Source organism: Neomonachus schauinslandi, chromosome 1 (assembly GCF_002201575.2).
Source record: "Neomonachus schauinslandi chromosome 1, ASM220157v2, whole genome shotgun sequence".
NCBI classification, from domain to species: domain Eukaryota; kingdom Metazoa; phylum Chordata; class Mammalia; order Carnivora; family Phocidae; genus Neomonachus; species Neomonachus schauinslandi.
In genome coordinates, this window is record NC_058403.1 from 72,854,044 (window position 1) to 72,867,810 (window position 13,767).

At 39.5% G+C, this 13,767-nt stretch overlaps 1 protein-coding gene across 1 annotated transcript in view; it reads left to right on the forward strand.

Annotated features, from left to right (window-relative positions):
* The window catches only part of ATP13A5 (ATPase 13A5), a 120,567-nt gene extending 109,205 nt beyond the window's left edge, over positions 1-11,362 (forward strand). The window contains 3 exon segments of the mRNA XM_021692644.1: positions 7,203-7,291; positions 9,606-9,686; positions 11,102-11,362. Coding sequence (XP_021548319.1) covers positions 7,203-7,291; positions 9,606-9,686; positions 11,102-11,362 — 431 coding nt within the window.
* The last annotated feature ends 2,405 nt before the right edge of the window (positions 11,363-13,767 follow it).

Genomic DNA, 13,767 nt, shown 5'->3' on the forward strand with positions numbered 1-13,767 from the left:
TAGATTGCTCTAGGTAGCATTGACATCTTCAGAGTATCTGTTCTTCCAATCCATGAGCATGGAACGTTTTTCCATTTCTTTGTGTCTTCCTCAATTTCTTTCATGAGTATTTTATAGTTTTCTGAGTACAGATCCTTTGTATCTTTGGTTAGATTTATTCCTAGGTATCTTATGGTTTTGGGTGCAATGGTAAATGGGATCAACTCCTTAATTTCTCTTTCTTCTGTCTTGTTGTTGGTGTATAGGAATGCCACTGACTTCTGTGCATTGATTTTATATCCTGCCACTTTACTGAATTCCTGTATGAGTTCTAGCAGTTTTAGGGTGGAGTCTTTTGGGTTTTCCACATAAAATATCATATAATCTGCAAAGAGTGAGAATTTGACTTTTTTTTTGCCAATTTGGATGCATTTATTTCTTTTGGTTGTCTGATTGCTGTGGCTAGAACTTCTAATACTATGTTGAATAGCAGTGGTGATAGTGGACATCCCTGCCGTGTTCCTGACCTCAGGGGGAAGCTCTCAGTTTTTCCCCATTGAGAATGATATTCGCTGTGGGTTTTTCATAGATGGCTTTTATGATATTGAGGTACATACCCTCTATGCCTTTACTCTGAAGAGTTTTGATCAAGAAAGGATGCTGTACTTTGTCAAATGGTTTTTCTGCATCTATTGAGAGGATCATATGATTCTGTTCTTTCTTTTGTTAATGTATTGTATCACATTGATTGATGTGCGGATGTTGAACCACCCTTGCAGCCCTGGGATAAATCCCACTTGGTCGTGGTGAATAATCCTTTTAATGTACTGTTGGATCCTATTGGCTAGTATTTTGGTGAGAATTTTTGCATCCATGTTCATCAAGGATATTGGTCTGTAATTCTCCTTTTTGATGGGGACTTTGTCTGGTTTTGGGATCAAGGTAATGGTGGCGTCATAAAATGAGCTTGGAAGTTTTCCTTCCATTTCTATTTTTTGGAACAGTTTCAGAAGAATAGGTATTAATTCTACTTTAAATGTTTGGTAGAATTTCCCTGGGAAGCCACCTGGCCCTGGGCTTTTGTTTGTCGGGAAATTTTTGATAACTGCTTCAATTTCCTTAGTGGTTATAGGTCTGTTCAGGTTGTCTATTTCTTCCCGGTTCAGTTTTGGTAGTTGATACATCTCTAGGAATGCATCCATTTCTTCCAGGTTATCTAATTTGCTGGCCTAGAGTTGCTCATAATATGTTCTTATAATTGTCTGTATTTCTTTGGTGTTGGTTGTGATCTCTCCTCTTTCATTCATGATTTTGTTGATTTGGGTCACTTCTCTTTTCTTTTTGATAAGTATGGCCAGGGGTTTATCAATCTTGTTAATTCTTTCAAAGAATCAGCCTCTAGTTTCATTGATCTGTTCTACTGTTCTTTTGGTTTCTATTTCATTGATCTCTGCCCTGATCTTTATTATTTCTCTTCTCCTGCTGGATTTAGGCTTTATTTGCTGTTCTTTCTCCAGCTCCTTTAGGTGTAGAGTTAGGTTGTGTATTTGAGATCTTTCTTGTTTCTTGAGAAAGGCTTGTATTGCTATATACTTTCCTCTTAGGACTGCCTTTGCTGCATCCCAAAGATTTGGAACAGTTGTGTTTTCACTTTCATTTGTTTCCATTACTTTTTATAATTCTTCTTTAATTTCCTGGTTGACCCATTCTTTCTTTAGTTAGGATGCTCTTTAGCCTCCGTGTATTTGAGTTCTTTCTGACTATCCTCTTGTGATTGAGTTCTAGTTTCAAAGCATTGTGGTCTGAAAATAGGCAGGGAATGATCCCAATCTTTTGATACTGGTTGAGACCTGATTTGTGACCTAGGATGTGATCTATTCTGGAGAATGTTCCATGGGCACTAGAGAAGAATGTGTATTCTGTTGCTTTGGGATGGAATGTTCTGAATATATCGGTGAAGTCCATTTGGTCCAGTGTGTCATTTAAAGTCTTCATTTCCTTGTTGATCTTTTGCTTAGATGATCTGTCCATTTCAGTGAGGGGGTGTTAAAGTCCCCCACTATTATTGTATTGTTGTCAATGTGTTTCTTTGATTTTGTTATTAATTGGCCTATATAATTGGCTGCTCCCATGTTAGGGGCAGAGATATTTACAATTGTTAGATCTTCTTGTTGGATAGACCCTTTAAGTAGGATATAGTGTCCTTCCTCATCTCTTATTACAGTCTTTGGTTTAAAATCAATTTGTCTGATATAAGGAGTGCCACCCCAACTTTCTTTTGATGTCCATTAGCATGGTAAATGGTTTTCCACCCCTTCACTTTCAATCTGGGGGTGTCTTTGGGTCTAAAATGAGTCTCTTGCAGACAGCATATCAATGGGTCTTGTTTTTTTATCCAATCTGATAGCCTGTGTCTTTTGATTGGGGCATTTAGCCCATTTACATTCAGGGTAACTATTGAAAGATAGGAATTTAGTGCCATTGTATTGCCTGTAAGGTGACTTTTACCGTATATTGTCTGTGTTCCTTTCTGGTCTATGTTGCTTAATTTAGGCTCTCTCTTTGCTTAGAGGAACCCTTTCAATATTTCTTGTGGGGCTGGTTTCATGTTTGCAAATTCCTTTAGTTTTTGTTTGTCCTGGAAGCTTTTTATCTCTCCTTCTATTTTCGATAACAGCCTAGCTGGATATAGTATTCTTGGCTGCATATTTTTCTCATTTAGTGCTCTGAATATATCCTGCCAGTCCTTTCTGGCCTGCCAGGTCTCTGTGGATAGGTCTGTTGCCAATCTAATGTTTCTACCATTGTAGGTTACATATCTCTTATCCTGAGCTGCTTTCAGGATTGTCTCTTTGTCTCTGAGTCTCGTAAATTTTACAATTAGATGTTGGGGTGTTGACCTATTTTTTATTGCTTTTGAGAGGGGTTCTCTGTGCTTCCTGGATTTTGATGCCTGTTTCCTTCCCCAAATTAGGGAAGTTCTCTGCTATAATTTGCTCCAATATACCTTCTGCCCCTCTCTCTCTTTCTTCTTCTTCTGGGATCCCAATTATTCTAATGTTGTTTCGTCTTATGGTATCACTTATCTCTCGAATTCTGCCCTCGTGATCCAGTAGTTGTTTATCTCTCTTTTTCTCAGGTTCTTTATTTTCCATCATTTGGTCTTCTATATCGCTGATTCTCTCTTCTGCTTCATTCATCCTAGCAGTTAGCACCCCCATTTTTTATTGCACCTTGTTAATAGCCTTTTTGATATTGACTTGGTTAGATTTTAGTTATTTTATTTCTCCAAGAAGGGTTTCTCTAATAACTTCCATGCTTTTTTCAAGCCCAGCTAGTATCTTTAAAATCATCATTCTGAACTCTAGATCTGACATCGTACTAATGTCCATATTGAGTAGGTCCCTGGCAGTCGGTACTACCTCTTGTTCTTTTTGTTGAAGTGATTTTTTCCATCTTGTCATTTTGTCCAGAGGAGAATAGATGAAGGAGAGAACAAAATGCTAACAGGGTAACAACGTCCCCAGAAAATATACCCTAAACAAATCAGAAAAGATCTGAAACCGGGGGAAAAGACAGGGAAAGAAAGAAAAAAGAAAAAGATAAAAACAAACAAAAATAGAACAAAACAAATAAAAACAGAATATGATCAAATATGATCAGGCTGGTGCATAGATCAGTGCCACACACTAGATTTTGGGTGTATTTTGGTTTGTTAGAAGAAAGTGCCTCCCAAAATTTTAATGAAAGAAAAACTTATATATGTACAAAAATAAGGGTTGATACAATGAAGGGATGAAATATGACTGTAAAGATGAAAATTATAAAAAATTTTATAAAAGGAATTGATAAGATAAGAAGTTGTTTGAAAAAAGAAAGAAGAGGGTTTAAAAAAAAAGAAAAAAAAGGGGAGAGAATGTGATCAGGAAGGAGACTAGAACAAAGCCATACACTAGAGATTTAGGGTATATTTGATCTGTTAGAAGAAACTGTATCTCAAAATTTTAAGGAGAGAACAACTTATATATATATGCCAAAAATAAGGATAACTACTATGTAGGTATAGAATATGACTCTAAAAATGAAAAATAAAAATGTTTTTTAAAAAAGGGATTGACAAGATGTTGGTTGAAAAAGGGAAAAAGAAAAATTCAAAAAAAAAAGACAGCTAAAATAAAAAATTAACTTTGAAAGACTAAAGAATCATGGTAAAGAAGTCATGAATTCTATGTGCAGTATTCCCCTAGCGCTGGAGTTCTGCCATTCTCATTGATCAGTAAACTTGGTCTTGGCTGACTGTTCTCGCTGATCTTCTGGGGGAGGGGCCTGTTGCCGTGGTTCCCAAATGTCTTTGCCAAAGGGGGAATTGCCCCGCCCTTGCCCGGTCCGGGCTAAGTCATCTGCTCGGGTTTGCTCTCAGGGGCTTTTGTTCCTTGCAAGCTTTCCATACAGCTTTGGAGGCGGAGAGTGAAAATGGCGGCCTCCCAATCTCTGCCCCGGAGGAGCCGAGAACTCGGGGTCCCGCTCCTCAGTGAGCCCCCAGAGAAAAGCCGTCAGTCACTCCCATCTCCCCGGTCTCCGGCCGCACTCTGTGCTCACCCGGCCTGTGACCAAGCGTTTCTATCTCTGGCACCCGACCCCGTGTGGAGTCTCCAAACCCAGCAGATCCCTGCGGTGCACTCCCGTGCCACTCCTCCCAGGGGGAGGAAGGGGAGTCCCTCCAGATCTGCTGCTTGTTGGGTCCCTGCTGGAGAAGCAGGGGCCCAACTGTGCTGCAGATCACAGTTTATGGAAACCCCAAGCTGAGAGCCCGCCCCTCAGCTCCGTCTCTGCAGCCGGCTTCTCCACTCCGATACCTGGGAGCTCTGCCACACTCAGGCACCCCCCGATCTTTCTGTGACCCCGAGGGTCCTGAGACCACACTGTTCCAGCGAGTGTTCCATTCCCTGCTTAGCCACTGGAGCTACGTCCCTCAGCAGAGCAGACTTCTAGAAGTTCTGATTTTGTGCTCCGAGGCTCTATCACTTGCCAGAAGCAGCCAATGGAGGCCCCCTCCCCCGCCGTCTGTCCTCCCAAATATCGCCTCGGATTGACTTCTCCGCACGTCCTACCTTCCAAAAAGTGATCGCTTTTCTGTTTAGAGAGTTGTTGCTATTCTTTTCTTTGATCTCCTGTTGAGTTTGTAGGTGTTCAGAATGGTTTGATCCCTATCCAGCTGAATTCCTGGGACTAGATGAAATCCAGGTCTCCTACTCCTCTGCCATCTTGCTCCGCCCCCAAGTTTGTACCTTTCTTAATGGCCTTGGACAGGATATCAACTTTATGATGATGAGATATAGAAAAATACAAATTTAAGTTTTATGGAAATAGGTATGAATATTTGCGATCCCATCCCCTTCCTTGTCTGAAAACAACGTGTAGTGGTTTGCTCTGACTTGTCTTTCCAAATTACTTGTGCAAAGTCTCCCATGCTTTCAAGTTTCCTCATCAATAGCAATTGATCAGGGGAGGCAACATTCATCCAGTTCTTCATTGTGTTTTCCAATCAAAGCTAAATTAAATGAGGGCCTTAAGAGTTTGCTTCCACAGTGGTCATTTGTGCACCCACCTGGCCTACTTTTCAGATCATCAATCTAAGGACAATGTGATATGCACAGCACTCAGCTCAGTTGCTGTGATGACTGGGCCTTCATCCGCATTGTCATTTGGGGGCATCCTCTTCTTCCCAGCAGCTGGGTCCCTGGGACATGGAGATAATGAAATAAATGAAAACTCCACACAGCCACCTCCTGGGCTTTTCTTATCACCAAGCTGCTCAGATCACTTTATTTTGGGAAATAAGCAATCCTGCGGCAACTGCTTTTCTTCTCTCTGCCTCACGCCCCTTCCAAGCAAGCCTGAGTATTCTTCTGGGAGGTGTTGCATCTTGTTGTGTATCTAAAGTGAAGCTTGGAAGAGTATGAGGGCACATGTTGGTGCACAAGGGCAAAAACAGAACTCTGATGTCTTAAAAAAAAATAGGGCCAGTGATAGAGGGGCAGTTACTTCTGATTTCTGGTTGGTAGAGATCTATATAGAGTTGGGGGCTGGCAGACCATAAACACTGGAATAAATGAGATAGAGAGAATATAAGAGAAAACCTAGTTTGTTTGTTTGTTTGTTTGTTTATAAACTTTAAGGCTTGTAAGAATCCTTTATATCATGGCAACACAGATTAAATGCTATTGTTTTGGCCTGAAGGTGCTAATCTCATCAAAAGCATTTATAAGGCTCCATCTACAAAGTGCCTAAGAGCTCTGAGGACACAGGTGTGGGTGGGGTTGGAGGAATAAGAACAGTGGTGTTGGCCCATTGCAGCCTGGAAAGTTTAGATCCCCAAAAACAAAGCCATTTGGGCCAGTTGGAGAGAAAGAACTCAGCAGATGTACAGGAGAGTTTCTCATTCTTTCAATTCAGAGTCCTAGAAAAGCACATACAAAGTCACTTTTAAGTAGATACATAAAGGAAGATCTTGCAAAGCGAGTGGTACATAGCCATATGAAATAAAACTTTGTAAGAGATGCCTGGGAAGTCTTTAAAAAGCAAGTGATATCTCAATGGGGCTTTTTAAGAAAAATTGGAACTTGCCAAGACAGGAAAAATATCACCTACACAGGGTATGTTGTCAACAAAGACCTCTATGGAGGTGGCAGGTATGTGATTTAACTTCCCTAAGACACATAAGGAAGAGCGATCAGAGAGCAGATCAGAAAGGCAGATTGAAATCAGATTGTGGAAGGCCTTGAATGTCAGTCAAAGACCCCTGGACCTTATTCTCTAGGCAACAACGAAGAATGAAGTGGTGCCAAGAGGACCGACTTTCTGTTCGTGCACGACTCACTAGCTAGGCAGTAATAAAGCATCAGGGCCTCTCTGGTGAGCATTTATGTAAGCTGGTCCCTGCAGAGTGTCCTAGCCCCCTTGGACTTCTCAGTTGATGTGACTCCTTTTTGGAGTTTACTGTAGTTGGCAATTTTCTGCACCTCGCCTTTCAAAGAAAGATGTTATGATACCGCCTTTGTCTTGTAAGCATTAGAACATATTTTAAAGCATATGAGGATATATCAAAACATATGAGGATGTATCCTGTATTTGCCCAACAGAAATCATTGATTCTTCAATGTGTGCCAAATTATATGAAACATTCGTTCAGCATCTAAAAATAATGTTTGGTGTTTCTTCAGATATATTTTCATTTCTGCTGATGTCTGCCTTGGGCCTCACAGTTTTCATTCTGTTTTCTGACTTTCAAGATATATACCGTGGAATGGAGGTAAGAGCTATTCATTATCACATCTGCAGTGACTCATATGTATGATGGGACCATATCTGCACCATAATTTGCAAGTTAGTTATTACCATATTCTCTCTGATCATTTAATATTGTGGGGCTCTTCTATTTACTAGAGCAGCAAATAACTTACCTGGCTCTCCCATATGCGACCCTCTAATTGTTTTCAGATGATCTATATTATCAGTTGAGAACATTTATCCTATTCACACCTAAAATACTATGTGTGGATATTATATCCTTCCATGTTATACTAATATAATAAATTAATGTATTAACAAAATAACTAATTCTTCAAGTTTAATTATTTTAACATATAGTAGCAATCCTTTATAATGTAGTTGTAAGGAGCAAGAAAAAGTAGACTTACAGGCCAATCATGTTCTGTCTGTCAAACATCGACTGCAGGGAGTTTTATTTCAGTGGACATCACTTAATCCAGGGCGCAGTGGATTAAAATAAAATTTATGAAGAGGTCATTGAACCCATTCTTGGAACCAGCATTGTGGGAGAAACAAAACAAAGAGAAGGATTGACTCTTGATTTGCAATCTATAGTTTTGTTGTGAAGATGAGCTCCACCCAAGAGAAATGATGACATGGCTATGTGAGACCACCCATGCTTGAAGAGGGTGTAACATAGAGAGAAGTGGGAAGAACACAGGAAAGAGGAGCTCTCACGGGGCCTGTGGTTGTCACGGGAGGCTTCATGGAGGAGGCACAACTTGATCTGTGTCCAGAGGATAGGCTAGATTTTGCTAGGTAGAAGGTAGGGATATTTCCAACCAGGAGAACAGCCTGAGCACAAGCAGAGAGCTGAAAGAATCTCTTTTGTCTTGGAAATGCAAAAGAATGTAGGGTGGCAGAGATAAAAATCAAAAGCCACACTTGTTTCACAGAATACCTGGGAGACTGGCAAAGGCAGAGGCAACATGCTGTGGAATGTGAGGAAGGCATCGCTGGATGAAGATGGCCAGGGAAGATTGAGCTCTCTTCTGAGAGCAACAGGGAGTCATTGAAGATATCCCAGCAGGTTTTTCAGGAGGGATTTTAAGGACAGACTAATTAGATGATGGCAGGAAGGCTATATGCTAGAGCAGAGAGGCTGTGGACAGAGACACAGTTAGGAAGTGAAACCCTAGGTCATTGAGTCACTTATAAGACATTATGAAGCTTTAGCCCATGCTTGGTACTGGGACTCCAAAGATGAGTAAGATGTGGGCACAGATCTCAAGTAGTTCAGGGGCTAGGAGGGAAGACCATCCCACAAGCGGATGATTTCAAAGCAGTGTGACAAGTGCCTTCCAGGCCAAGAGATGGAGAAGAGACCTCCCAGATGAGGGCAGGGACCACAGGGAAGGCAAGGGCCAAGTTCTCCGCTAGGATCTGACCCCCTACCACACCTTACAGCCTTCTCCAGACAGCCCTGCACCAAGGCTGTGTCTCACAACCCTAAGAAAGGCTGTCTCTACTTGGGGGAAAAAATAACAAAGTGTTACTTTGAAATACCCCATATCAGACTAGGGATGAGAATTGCAGGTGAGCATCTAGACACTGTGAAGGGTCTGTGGTAGTCCGAAAGGCAGCTCAGTCCCCATCCTTTACTTTGGGTCAGATCGGCACTGTGTGAATAGTCTCTTGCTATTGATGAAGCATGGGAAGTTATAGTGTTTACACCTATTACTTAATTGTATTTGGTGGTCAGTATATACCCTTCAATCCTTAAAAGGAGGTGGGTTGGGTGGGTTCAAGTTTCATCAAGCCATTAGATTTAGGGTTGGGGCCATTTGTTCAGAAAATTTTCACCTAGTTTCAAAAGTAACTTGAACCTCTGTCCCCTTTATGTTTTACTCATACATCAGTTTTACTGAAAGAATGAACTCCAAGTAGATTTTACTTTGGGAGGATTAGAAGTAATAGTATTATTAGATGAATGACTTCATCTTGTATTCTCTTCCCTATATTTGAAAAGATAAAACTGAAGAGAGACGCACTGTTTCCAAAGTGTTTTGTCTCATGTCTGTGACCCAGAGCACATTTACTGAATGTCTCTTGTCCTCAGTGGAGGGAGCAAAGGCCCAGGGGCAGTCAATTCTCATTTGAATTCTGGTTCTGCCATTTATTGATTGGCTTTGAATCCTTGGACAAGGTACTAACCTCATCTGTGAAGTGGAGAAAGTAATGCCTACCATCCAAGCTCAGAGAGTTGTTACAAATATATAAATTAAACAAGATAATTAATACTTTTCAAAATGGAAGACATGCAAAGCATAAAGGTAGTATTTCTTTTTTAACAGATCATCCCAACCCTGACATCATGGAGGGTTTCAATTTTGGTGGTAGTCCTCACCCAATTCTGTGTGGCCTTCTTTGTAGAGGTAAAGTGATTTCTATATGTCTCTTACTCTCTTTCTGGGGAAATAAATAAAGGGTCTCATTTTCAACACATGCCTGTTTTTTAGAGCAACATCTTTTGTCCCCAAAAGTGATAGTTATTAAGGGTTTGTAAAAACTGCACATGTTCTCATTGGGGGAAATTACCTGGAGAGTGATTTAAAATTCTCTAAGGACTGCATAGAAGTGCTCTCTGGATCTGTAGCATAGAAAGCAAAACATCAAATTAACTCTAATTTTATCTCCCATGAAGGCATTGTATTGTACTTTTCTAGTGTTCTCATAAGCTAGTAGAGACGAGACCAGGTGACCTACCAGCTCTAAAATTCAATGAAACCTTTCGAGTGAAGAACTATCTTCAGAAGGGTTTCCTTAATTAAGAGAGAAAGGAAGCCATTGCTCATTCTAGTCAATTCTTACCCTTGAAAGTCTTCCTCTATAGCATTTTTCTTCTACTCAGTGTCACTAAATGACTTCACTTACTCAGTGAAAGGCTCAGGCACTATTTTTTTTTAAAGGGACAGTTAAAAAAAAGATTCATGTAAGTCTTTTGGGAAAAGGGATCAACCAAATTTTAAAAAATACACACACACACATACACACACACACACATATATATAAAATTGTATACAATGAGTGTAAAATTTCTCGTACTCTTTAAGGAATTCCATTTTTGAGACTATATAAATTTTTAAATAATCCAAAAGGAGAGATAAAACTTACATGTATGAAGGTATTCATTATAGTATTATCTCTAATAGAGATGCTGTTTGTTTAAATAGTTATACAGCAATTTGAAAAAAATGGTATTTGATCATTAAAGGTGATTATTAAGAAGACCGTAGCTACAAATTGTACACGACAGGAAGTCTAGCATAACCAAAAGTGGAATGCAAAATTTGACCATTTCTATTATAAAAAAAAAAAAGAACCCCCCCCCCCCTCAAATGGAAAGCAAAACACATTTGATTTCTGGAGTTCATCCATTCATTCAGCAAACCATTGCGTGGCACCTCCTATGTGGCACGTGGCAGGTAGCAGTGATTTTTTTTTTCTCTCCTTGATTTTGAGTACATTATTTTGTTATCATTTCAGTATGGCAGTAAAATAATTCTAAGTGAATCAGCAGCCAGGATTTAACTAGGAAATCTGTAGAAATGAAAGACTGTAAGCTTTGGGCAGATTTCTGTGAACACAAGCACTCTTCCTCCTCAAGGGAAAGAACCAGGGGAGCTGCTAGACATCATGGGGACAGCAGGAAGGAGAAGCTGCCACAGAAGCGGTGGTACTAAGCACATCTCAGAGGAAGACCTGGGGGAACAGAGCGCAGCGGTGAGCAACCTGGCTGAAGGGGAAAGTGGAATCATGGTTTGATTGTTTTCTCCTCCTGATTTCTCAGGATGTCATCCTTCAAAACCGAAGGCTCTGGCTATGGATCAAAAAGGAATTTGGATTCTCTTCTAAAAGTCAATATAGGAAATGGCAAAAAAAGCTGGCAGAAGACTCCACCTGGCCTCCCACACACAGAACAGATTATTCAGGTGATGGCGAAAATAGATTCTATATCAACCTCAGCTTTGAGGACCCTGAACAGATTCCAAGAGCAAAACTCGAATTGGGAGGTCAAACCACAGAACAGCATTTTTGGACGAGGCTGTAATCAGAATCATTGTTGTACATGCTTCACACCATCTCCTTGTTCCCTGAAACTAAACCCATGTGGAGAAGTGATGATAGTCTATCCTTATCCTTTCTCTCTCCATCGGAGGATTCAAAGTGCATTATCAATGTATTGAACCTTGCAAAAGAGAACCTTAAATATGCCTATTTGGACTGTATCCTCTGCTATTGAGGAAAAAGAAATGTACGTCCTGGATTACCTTTTTTTTTTTTTTTTTCCTAATAAACTATTCACATTCCATAGCATTATCCTGGCTAAAATGCACAAGTTCTCTTGGTAGTGAAATTAAAGAGTATGAACATAGGTAGAACAAAGGAAAATTGAGGAAGAGTTTGATGTTTGAAAGTTTCACCAATATATTTTTATTTTCATCTCCAGAAATAAAAGAATTTGGGGGGAAAGCCTTTCTCTCAATAAATCATCACAAGTTTACTTAACCTTATATTCACTTGCGAAGATCATTTATGTGCATATCTTTTCCCAAGGTCACAAAATTCCTCTTTTTGCTTCTTTTGTATGGCTTTAACAGAGAAACAAGAATTGACATTTACTTCAGAAAAGTCGACTCTAACTATAGTAAGTATGGGTGCGGGGACTGATGGAGATGTCTGTTAATTGCATATAATCTTGGCTTGGGCACAACTTATATCTAAGCAAACTCCACCAATGTTGGCATCTCCCAAAGTGTATTGTTTTGGGGTCAGAGAGCAAGAAAATCACAAAGATATTGGGATAACCTGTTAAAATGTACTTTTCACTTAAAGAAGCATGGCACTTTTATTTATTTTTTGCTACTGACAAATTAAACCTCAAGCTCTAGGTTGAAAAGTTAGTTCAATCTCAGCATTGCTCATCTTAAAAACAATCCTGGGGAAGGGACCCATAATGTTTGTATCTACAGCATGACAGTCGTCAAGCTGCTAAACAACCTTAAGTTCCATTTCATCTTTTCATTATCTAAATCAATTACTAATGGCCACAAGAAAAGGTACATCCTCGGCAAATATATTCTGCACATTATTACCTTTAATATATATCAACGTCACTGTGACCCGGAGAGGACATATATCCCTAGTGAACATTTTAAATTAGCTACTAGGCTTTCCTTATAACAATAAATCTGATTTTGCCAATTTAACAGATCTTTAATGGCTCACAGGCGATTAGTTAGCCAGTTCCATCCCGTGAATGCCAATTATGTGCCTAATACTGTGATGTATGGATTCCATAATGCTTTTACAATTCTGGAATCTTTAGGATTGAAAAAAATGTTTTTAACATTTCAGCAATGCATTACCCTAAATATTATATACTATGTTATACAAGCCAGTAGCATAAATGCCAATTCCTAGAAGAATAAACCCTTTATATTTACATTTTATTTGCTTTTTAAAAATTTTTTATTATGTTATGTTAATCACCATACATTACATCATTAGTTTTTGATGTAGTGTTCCATGATTCATTGTTTGCTTATAACACCCAGTGCTCCATTCAGTACGTGCCCTCTTTAATACCCATCACCAGGCTAACCCATCTCCCCACCCCCCTCCCCTCTAGAACCTCAGTGTGTGTCTCAGAGTCCATAGTCTCTCATGGTTCGTCTCCCCCTCTGATTCCCCCCCCTTCATTTTTCCCTTCCTGCTATCTTCTTCTTTTTTTTTTTACATATACTGTATTATTTGTTTCAGAGGTACAGGTCTGTGATTCAACAGTCTTACACAATTCACAGTGCTCACCATAGCACATACCCTCCCCAATGTCTATCACCCAGCCACCCCATCCCTCCCACCCCCACCACTCCAGCAACCCTCAGTTTTTAACCTTTTCTTGGGTGCACAGCTTTGGAGAATGATAATTTTTAAATGTGTTTAATTTAGTAACTACTAATGAAAGATCAAAAGATGAAAAAGATTTTTAGATTATGATTAAGGAATATACGTCAACCTAAAATATATGACAGCTCAGGTTCCTTGAAATGGCATATCTGTATTTAGTAATTTGACCTTTAGAATCAGAGATTCAATTGATACAGCATGACATTTAGATAACATAAAAAGATTTTTAAAAAACTCTTTATTCAATAAATGTATAGCTTCTCCCACCCAATTTTTCCAATAACCTATTTGTTATCTGATAGATGATGATATTTTTTTCATACACCTTTCTGTGTGTGGAGGGTTACATAATAAAGTTGAACTCTACACTTGACTTTGCTAAAAGTACTTAATAGTCTTGGAATAAATGTTTGATAAAGCACAATGAGCATGACCACATATCAATGATTACCTATAGGAAATGTAAACAAATAGTCTTAAGCTACCCATCATCAAGACTGGCCATTTTTATGGGAAGACTGATGACTAACTTTGTGAGCTTTCCTC